The 9,838-nt window shown below is 42.9% G+C and overlaps 1 protein-coding gene across 2 annotated transcripts in view; it reads left to right on the forward strand.

Moving 5' to 3' along the window:
* FAM107A (family with sequence similarity 107 member A) overlaps positions 1-9,838 on the forward strand; it is a 124,342-nt gene that overhangs the window by 105,848 nt on the left and 8,656 nt on the right. For both annotated transcript variants that reach the window (XM_069084238.1, XM_069084237.1), the window contains one exon: positions 8,361-8,538. In XM_069084238.1, coding sequence (XP_068940339.1) covers positions 8,361-8,538 — 178 coding nt within the window. The remainder of the gene's footprint in view (positions 1-8,360; positions 8,539-9,838) is intronic.

Below are 9,838 nucleotides of genomic sequence, written 5' to 3' on the forward strand. Positions count from 1 at the left end.
GAGAGAGAGAGAGAGAGAGAGAGAGAGAGAGAGAGAGAGAGAGAGAGCAGGCAGATAAGCAATTTAAGTCTTAGTTCACTTAGCTGAGTGGGTACATGACTTGCTTAAGATCAGACTCCTAGTAAACCCAGGTCTACCTGGCTCCAAGATGCTTCTTGTGCCCATAACATCTGTTTTTGGAGGGGGAGGCATTTGGGGTTAAGTGACTTGCCTAGGATCACACAGCTAGTAGGTGTCTGGGGCTGGATTTGAACTCAGGTCCTCCTGACTCCAAGGCAAGTGCTCTGCCTATAACATCAGAAAGCCCAACAATGCTCCATTACCCTCACACACCCATTTCTTGGGCCCTTTCTCAATGCATGGGCAGCCACTCCGTTTCTATCCTAGATTTTAAAAGGACATGTTTATCAGGTGAAAGGAAGAGCAGCAGATTAATACAGAAGAGTGACCTGGTCTAGATGAACAACAGCAGGATGAGTTCTTGACTCTGTGTAGGACAACAGGGAGGTCACAGAAGGGGCAGGGCAGAGGCGCAGGCTGGTGAGAAGGTAGCCCTGATCCCACAGCTGTTTCTCTCTTTAAAAGAATGATCTTTGGCCTAGAAAGGACCTGATTTAGATGGTTAGTGGTATGCGTTGTAAGAGAATCCCCATCTGCCTTCAGTGAGCTTACCAGGCTCAGGGTGCCTAGATCCCATGGATCTGAAAAAATGGGAATATGTGATTGTTGAACCACTTTTATAGCCCTTCAGAAGAGTATAAAGAAGAAGGGCAGGGGCGGCTGGGTGGCGCAGTGAGTAAGAGGGCCAGCCCTGCAGTCGGGAGGACCCGGGATTGGTTCTAGCCTCAGATACTTAACACCCACACACAAAAAAAAAACTGGCCATGTAACCTTGTGCAAGTTACTTAACCCCAATTGCTTAAAAAAAAAAAAGAATAAGGGCAGCAAGGGGGTGTACTGGATGGAGTGCCAGGCCTGGAATTAGGAAGACCTGAGTTCAAATCCAACCTCAGACACTGACTGGGTATGTGGGCATGTCACCGAACCCTGTTTGCCTCAGTTTCCTCATCTGTAAAATGAGCTGGAGAAAGAAATGGCAAACTGCTCTCACATCTCTGCCAAGGAAACCCCAAATGGGGTCATGGGGAGTTGGACATCACTGAAAATGACTGATCAACAAGAGGATAGATGGGTGACCACAGGATTGGGGGAGAGGAAATACCCCCATTTTTTAAGGAAAATGAGTGGAGGAAACATGCAAAGTGCAGACCAGTAAACATGACTTTCATTCCTGGAAAAATTCAAGAACATATTATTAAAAGGATGGCTTAGGGGTGGCTAGGTGGTGCAGTGAACAGAGCACCAGCCCTAGAGTCAGGAGGACCTGAGTTCAAATCCAGCCTCAGACACGTAACACTTACTAGTCATGTGACCTTGGGCAAGTCACTTAACCCCAATTGCCCTCCCCAAAAAAAGGCAAAAAAAAAAAAAGATGGCTTATCAACATTTAGAAAGGAAAGTTGTGATCATGAAAAGCAAGCATAGTTTTTATCAAGAACAGGCCATGCCAGACTACCTTTTTTTTGGAAGAGTTACTAGAGTAGATCAGTAAAACACCATACACATAATTTACTCCTGTATTCACCAAAGGCTGACAGATCCCCCCTGTGGAAAAGGCAGAGATGAATGTAAGGGGACTGTCTGGTGGGTTGAGAACTGGCTGGATGAACAGCATCAGAGGGGAATCATTAACAAATTCATGTCAGCTTGGACGGAGGCCTCTAGTGAAGGACCTCGTGGGTCTATGCTTCTATCTCTGCTATTTAACATTTGTACCAATGACAGATAAAGAAATATCGGGCATGTTTATCAAATTCTCAGATGACACAAAGCTTGGAAAAATAGATAACATTTTAGATGGCCAAGTTAAGCTCCAAAAAAAGTCTCACCAGACTAGAGCTGGACGGAGAAAGATGGAATTGAACAAATACAAAGTTTGACACTTGGGTTCCAAAAAATCAGCTTCAAATTGATACAAAAAATCAATTTTACATGCATACATATATACATGTTGTATGTATATACAATGGGGAAGGAATAGATAGAAAATAGTTCTTTTTTTAAAGAAATTAAGGAATGGGGGGGGGTTGTAAGTTCAATATGAGTCAACCATATGAAATGGTAACCAAAAAAGGTAATGTTTTCCAAGGGTGAATTAGGAGAAGCATGAAGTCCAAGACAAGAGAGCTGCCAATCCCACTGTCCTCTATTGTGGTCAGACCCCAGCTAGAATACTGGGTTCAGTTCTGGGTACCACAGTTTAGAAAGGGGATTACCTGATAAGCTGCAAACATCCAGAAGGGAACCAAGATGGTAAGAGGATTGGAAACTCAACCATACAAAGATTAAATGGAGGAACTGTGGATTGTAAGCATGAAGAAGAGATTTAGGGAGGGTATGATGGCTCTCTTTAAGAATTCGAAGGAAGGGCTACAGGTTGAATGATTTCACTTTTCCTCACTAGCTTCAGAAAACAGACCTAAACAGAAATTGCAGGGTGGCAGATTTAGCTTAGATTAGCTGGCTGCTTGATGGAGATGTTATGTATAATTCTTCTTCTCTCTGGGGTTGGCTAGATGGTCACTGGGGTCCCTTCCTATGCTGAAATTCTCTGATGTTATTAAACCTTTTAACCAACACAAATGACTTTGAAAAGTCATGATCTAGGAGGAGAGAGCCAAGATGTCATACTGTGGAACATTCATGGTGTACTTCTGCACAAAAGTTATACCACCTTTGGTTTTTTTTTAATATGCCCCTTCTCTATTGCTAGGGTCCCTTTAACACAAAATTCCTACATCTTGGCCCTCTGAGGGTGTTTATAAATATGTCACTGACTTTTCTAAGAACAATGCTAGTCACAGAAAAACAGGACCATGGATTTGGAGTTGGAAGAAGCCTCACAGGGCATCATATCTAGCTTTCCCATTTTACAAATGGAGAAATTGAGAGCCAGAGAGGTCCATTACCTTTCTCAAGTTTACATAGACAATCCTGGTCTTGCCAGGATTTGAACCCAGTTGCTTCCAAATCTATCATGCTTTCATTCCTAAAGGATACCCTATTTAATGAACATGAGAAGGACACAGGGCAGAATGAAACTAAACTTGGCCTTATTTCTGCTGTTGGCATGTCTTTCCCCAGTCCCACTCCCTTGTTTCATCTAAAAAGTCAGGAATCACTGTCTAGAAAACACTCAGTCTTCCTAATTCTAGGGCCAGTGCCCTCTCAACTACATCATCCAGCCTTGTTTGACAGGTTAAGAAACTGAGGCCAAGAAAGGTTAAGTGCTTTCTAAAGTCACAGGACAAGTTAAAGGCTGAGCTGAGACTAGGACCTGAGTCTCCAGACCTCTGGTACACCATACTCTGCTGTCTCCCTTGCAGATCAAAATTCCTTAGCTGCAGAGGGCTACCACTCCAGAGGCCAAGCCAGCATTTCTGCCCCCTGGACAATTTTTTTTCTTTGAAGGCAGGAGCAGCAGAGACTGGCTCCTGTCCTGGCATCATTTAGAACCTGCCTAGAATGTTTTGGCAAGATCACCTAACCTAAAGAGGAACCTTTCAGGCTAAAATAGGACATGTCTGTCCCAGCTGGTCTCTGTGCAGTCCTGTCCAGCTGATGGGAACTCATTTTCTCTTGAACAGAGCCTAATGTGCTGGATTTGGAGTTAGGAAGATCTGAGTTCAAATTCCACCTCAGATACTAACCTTGTGACTTTGGGCATGTAACCTAACGCTCTGTACCTCAGTTCCCTGCACTTTAAAATGAGGAATTTGAACTCAGTGGTTTCTAAGGTCCATGCCACTCTCTTTATCTATTAGCCTATGAACTCTTCTCCTAGGATACTAGCAAAGCTGGGCTAACACACTTCGCCTAAACTTCAAATCCACAAGCTTTTGCTGACCCAGCAGAGGACAATGAAACCGTGTGAAACGTCTTCTGTAATCTGGCTCAGCCCTTGGTGATCCCTTCTCCTCTCCCAGGGACAGAGAACAAACCTATTTATTTTTACATGGAGTGCTCTTTGCTCCCTGCCTACACCATCCAAATACCAAGGACATATGTCAAGGTTGTGTTGCTACTTTGCCATCTGGTGGCCACTCTGGGCAATCCTCTAAGCAACCAAGAAAAAAGGAAACCCAAATTAGAAAGAGTTAGTGAATCGCCTTTGGGTTACATGCAAAGAGGTGGGGACCTGGCGGGGAGAAGGAGAATCCCAGCCTTCAGAGTTTACTAACTGCTGGGGAAGTGACCTCTTCTAACTCTGGTTATGAAGGAGGTAACACTCTTATAACTCAGGCTATAAAGGAGGTGACACTCTTCTAACTAGGGTTATGAAGGGCTTCACTGAGAGCCAGAGGTCATATAGTCCAGTCCCCTCACTTTTCTGATGAAGAAACTAAAGTTCATGAGATTAAGTGATTTGCCCAAGACCTCACAGGGTATAAGTATCAGGGGTGAGATTCGAACCCAGGTCTCTTGACTTTGCAGATTCAAGGCTCTTTTCAGTGTATGATACTTTCCCTCTTGGGTTTCAAGTAATAAATTGCACATCTCATCCAAAAACCAGCCTAGGTAAGTCACAAGAGCCAGTGTGGCCCCAGGGTCATGAATCTGTCAATAACTACCACTCTCCTGGACTCAGAAAAGAGCTTTGATCACAAGGGCCCATGCCACTGAAACCACCAAGCACTGAAATGTGGAAGACATGTACAGTCAGCAGTGGTAGTGAATGTGTTAATATGTCTTTAGTGATCTTGCTTTGAAAAGGACATAGGATCACATACCTATCGCTAAAAGGGACCTCAGAGATCACTGAGCGCAACCTCCTCGTTCTGCAGATGAAGGAACTGGGGCCCAGGAAGTTAAGACTTGCCCAAGGTCACATAACTAGTAAGGGTCTGAAGAGGTGTTTCTAACTTGAGTGCAGAACTCCATCCTCTGGCTACACCAGACCTTATTCTCAGGTCTTTCCAGATTCCTTTGTATTTTTTTTCATCTTTATTATTTTCATGATAATATAACAACAGCTAGGTGGCACATTGGGCTTAGAATCAGGAAGACTCATCTTCCTGAGTTGAAATCTTGTCTCATACACTAGCTGTGTGACCCTGGGCAAGTCCCTTAACCCTGTTTGCTTCAGTTTCCTCATCTGTAAAGTAAGCTGGAGAAGTATCTGCCAAGAAAACCCCAAGTGAGATCACAAAGAGTCAGGCACAACTGAAAAAACAATCAACCAACGTAACATTCCAACATATTAATATTTTATCCAGGCCATCTATGTATTCAACAAACATTAATTACATGCTTGCTTTGTGTGAAGAGCTGGACTAGGCACTGGGGAGACAAAGATAAACAAGGGATACAATACATACCGTCAACAAATCAATAAAGAAGCATTTATTAAGTAATTACTGTGTGCCTAGCACTGTGTCAGGCCCTAGCGAGACAAATACAAGCAGCAAACCATCCTTTCCCTTAAGGAAAATGTGTTCTAAGGAGAGAGACAACATACCCATACCATGCAGATCCAAGGTGGGAGACTACGGAGTGAGGAAAACAGCATGTAATAATGTTGAACTTGATCAGTGTGGTGGTTAGTTGTGCTCAAATGGATTTTTCTTCTTCTTTTCTACTCTTTTTTTATTTTTTTTTTTTTAAGCAATGGAGGTTAAGTAACTTGCTCAAGGTAACACGGCCAGTTATTTCTGGGTGTGGTGCTTCTTAATGGCTCTATGGAGGGGGGAAGTGAGGAAAATACCCTGGGAAATGCAGGTGACAGAAAAGATACTCATTTAAATGTATTTCCAAAAGGGACAGGGTGGGGAGGGAGGGAAGAAGAAACAAAGAGTGAAGAAATAGAAAGAGTCAGAAAAAAAGGAGAGAGGGAGATAAAGGCCACAAAAGTGCTGCAATGAGTATTTTTCTATGTCCTCGGGTAATATGCCTCAGCGTGAGTGAGGTCTCAGTCCCACTGCTTTCTATAGATTGCACACGGATCCTTTATCCTTAATCTATGGGGTTGAGAGGACTGATTCAGCAGAAGACAAATGGGAACTTTTTCACTTGGAGACATCTGGACATGAGAAGGCCAGGAAGCCTTGGAAGCCATGCTTATTGTTCTTGAATCACTCTTCTTCTTTTCAGACACCTTTAAGGAAGACTTGATTCTTCCCTTCCCCTTCCTCCCTCTCAAAATGAAGAATCTGAACTGAGGACTGGTCTCAGACACTTTCTGGCCTATTCTGAGCCCCATTGGCAGGGCCAGCGATGAGGTGCAGAGCATAGTAGGAAAAAAAAAAGTTGTATTGGAGAAAGAGCTCTGGGCTTAGAGTCAACAGACCTTAGTCTGAATCCTTACTCTGATGTTTCCTTCTCTCACGACCGAGAGCAGATGCTTCGCCTGCCTAGGCATCACTCTCCTCATCTGCAAGAAGGAGAACTGCAGGTCCTTCCCATTGCGAAGTCTATGACCCTGTGGGCCCCGGCACTAGTTACAACATTCCCACTGTGGTCTGACCTGGACAGAGATGTGTGACTATCCCCTCCCCTGTCCTAGATACACTATTCTCTCCTGTTCCTCTCAGTTCAGCCCAGGCTGCTGTAACACCCTAAAGGCTCATATTGAAGCCTGAGGTCCACTTACACACCAAGATCTTTTCCAGAATAAGTGTCCACTAGCTAGGCCTCACCTGCCTTGGGCTGAGGGAGCCCAAGTGTAAGATTTTACATTTATTCCTATTAAAATATGCTGGGTGCACTATGTACATATAAATGTATTGCATACTCCAGTGACCTTCCCTCCCTCTTTTCTCCAGGATAAAACTTCTCCAAAAGGCATTTGATCCAAAACGCCAGAGATAAAATGTCCACACCTGCTCCACAGAGAGCGAGTGAAGCTACTGCAGTGTGAGTCAGAATGAGGGTAGGGCTGGGGATTGTTATGGACTTCTACCTTAAACCATAAGGCCATTTCCTACTGCTAGGAGTGGCTCAGTGGACAGAGCACCAGACTTGGAGTCAGGAAGACCTGAGCTCAAATCTGGCCTCAGGCACTTACTGGCTGTGTCACCCTAGGTAAGTCACTTCACCCTGTTTGCCTCAGTTTCCTCATCTGTAAAATTGCAAACCACTCCAGTATTTTTGCCAAGAAAACCCCAAATGGGGGCACAAAGAGTCAGACATAACAGAAAATGACTGAACAGTGACAATTCCTAACATTGAGCTCCATACCATTTATAATTGGTGGGTTTGGGGCATGGTATTTTGGGAAGTATACTGTTCTGAAACTAGGTAGTACATTGGAAAGCTGGAGGCAGGAGTTCAAATCCCGACTCAGATACTTACTAGCTGTATGACTGTGGGTAACTCACTTAACCTCCAACTGCCTCAGTTTCCTCATCTGTAAACTGGGGATAATAATAGCACTCTGGTTTGTTGTCAGGATCAAAGAAGATAATATTCGTAAAGCATCTGACACACAGTAGGCATTTAATAAAAGCTTGTTTCCTTTCCTTACATTAGAGTCAGAAACTCTGAATTCAAGTTTCAGTGGTGACACTTACAGGTTTACAAGTAGTTTTCTTTCTACAGAATGTAATATTCTCAAGGGCAGGGCCTATTTCATTTTTGCCTTTGTATTCCCAGAACCTAGCACAGAAGCACACAGCAGATATCTAATATATGCTTGTTGACTGATTGTGTGACCCTAGGCAAGTCATTTAACCTGAATGAGCCTGAGTTTCCCCATCTGTCAAATGGGGGTGAGAGACAGTGTGGCTTGGTAGAGAGAACTGATCTCAGAGTCAGGAAAACCTGGGTTCAGGTACTGCCTCTGACATATGTACTGACTGTCCCTGAGTAAGGTTAAATGTAACTTCTCACTGCCCACAAGCAGCTCCCAAGATTATAATCTGTACATCAGGCTCTGCACTGGTAGAAAGAATTCCTCAATGACAGCCCCAGGACCAATGAGGTCCTTAGTATAAACCCTCAAACACTTAGGGCAAGACTTATATCCAGAACCCCGCATCTGGAGCCAGGTGATGAGGTCTGGAATCCTGGCTCCATCCCTACTCCCGTGTGAGCTTGGGCTATTGGTCTGACCTCTCTGAGCCTCAGTTTCCCCATCTGCAGAATGAGAGGGGTCGATTTCAGCTCTAAATTTCTGATCCTTTGAACTTGCTTATACCTCAGGAATGGGGGACGCCACTGCAGGTGAGTTTGGGCCTTGCCAGCTTCCCTGAGGAAGCACCCCATTTCTAATGTGTGCACCCTCCTCACCCCTCTCTTCACAGCTTCATTGTACTCTGAAATGCAGAGGGATAGGACAGAGAGAGCTGGGGGAGTCACGGCCCATCCAGACTACAAAGACTGGAACGCAGAACTTATCAAACCCAAGAAGCTGACGAATCCTGTAAAAGCCTCCAGGAGTCACCAGGAGCTACACAGGGAGCTCCTCATGAACCACAGAAGGTGAGGGGTGGGCGTGGCTTCTCCACCCCATTGCTTAGACCCGGGATACCCTGAGCATCTTCAGCTGTAGCCTCTGGATTGCCATGGAAACTGGGTACCAAAAAAATCTGGATTTAGAGGGTTAAAATCTCCCTTCTGACATATACACACCCTCTCAATGATCTCCAGGTTTTTTAAATTATGTACCCCTTTCAGTTATGCATGGATCCAATAGCTATATATTCATTTATTTGTAAATTATGTATATATTACCTACTTATAATTACTCATAATTATTATAGCTAATTAAATATACAACAGAATATGATTATAATTGCATTACTTACAATTACTAATAAGGTTCATTATAAATCTTACACAAAAATTGAAATAAAAAGGGGGAGATAAAGATGAAATATTTTGGAAATGTTTTTTTACTTACTAAGGGCACAAAAACTCTTTTTGCTCTGACTAAAATTATTATTAATAATATTTTCATGAAAACAATGGGATGGAATATGCTTCATTAGTTTTTGAAATCTTTGTTAAATTGCTTATGATACAGCAATTTCTGGCCTTACTAGCTGTGTGACCCTGGGTAAGTCACTTAAACCTGCTTGCCTCAGTTCCCTCCTCTGTAAAATGAACTGGAGAAGGAAATGGCAAACCACTCCAGTATCTTTGCCAAGAAAATCCCAAATGGGATCAGGAAAAGTTGGACATAACTGAAAATGACTAAACAACAAAAATAACAATGATACAGATATTTAAAGCTTTAGTCCTACATCCTTTATTTCAATACGTGGTTTCAACAGCTATCAAAATTATAGTTTGGGGGGCGGCTAGGTGGCACAGTGAGTAAAGAGCTGGCCCAGAGTCAGGAGGACCCAAGTTCAGTTCAGGCCTCAGACACTTAACACAAAAAAAAAAAAAATAGCTGTGTGACCTTGGGCAAGTTACTAAACCCCAATTCCCCTCCAAAAGGAAAAAAAAAAAAAAATATATATATATATATAATATAGTTTTTTTAAACTATCACATAATTAATTAACATAATTAAACAGTTTTAAAAACACCAGATAAGGCTCTGAAGCCCCCACAGAAGGACATCACCAGCTACAATAAAACATGATCTTCATTCTTCAATGCCATCCACCAATGCAAAGGCTTTTGATGGAATCCAATTGGTAAATTTCCATCTTCTCTGATGTCAATCAATTCTGTTCTTACAAATCAGTAAGGATATGTTGCAATTTTATATTTTTAACAAATTTATATTTTTATTATATTTTAATATTATGTTAATATTATTATACATGAT

This window comes from Petaurus breviceps, unplaced genomic scaffold (genome assembly GCF_028583685.1).
Source record: "Petaurus breviceps papuanus isolate PSGF00001 unplaced genomic scaffold, PetGlider_PUasm1.0 174, whole genome shotgun sequence".
Taxonomy (NCBI): Eukaryota; Metazoa; Chordata; class Mammalia; order Diprotodontia; family Petauridae; genus Petaurus; species Petaurus breviceps.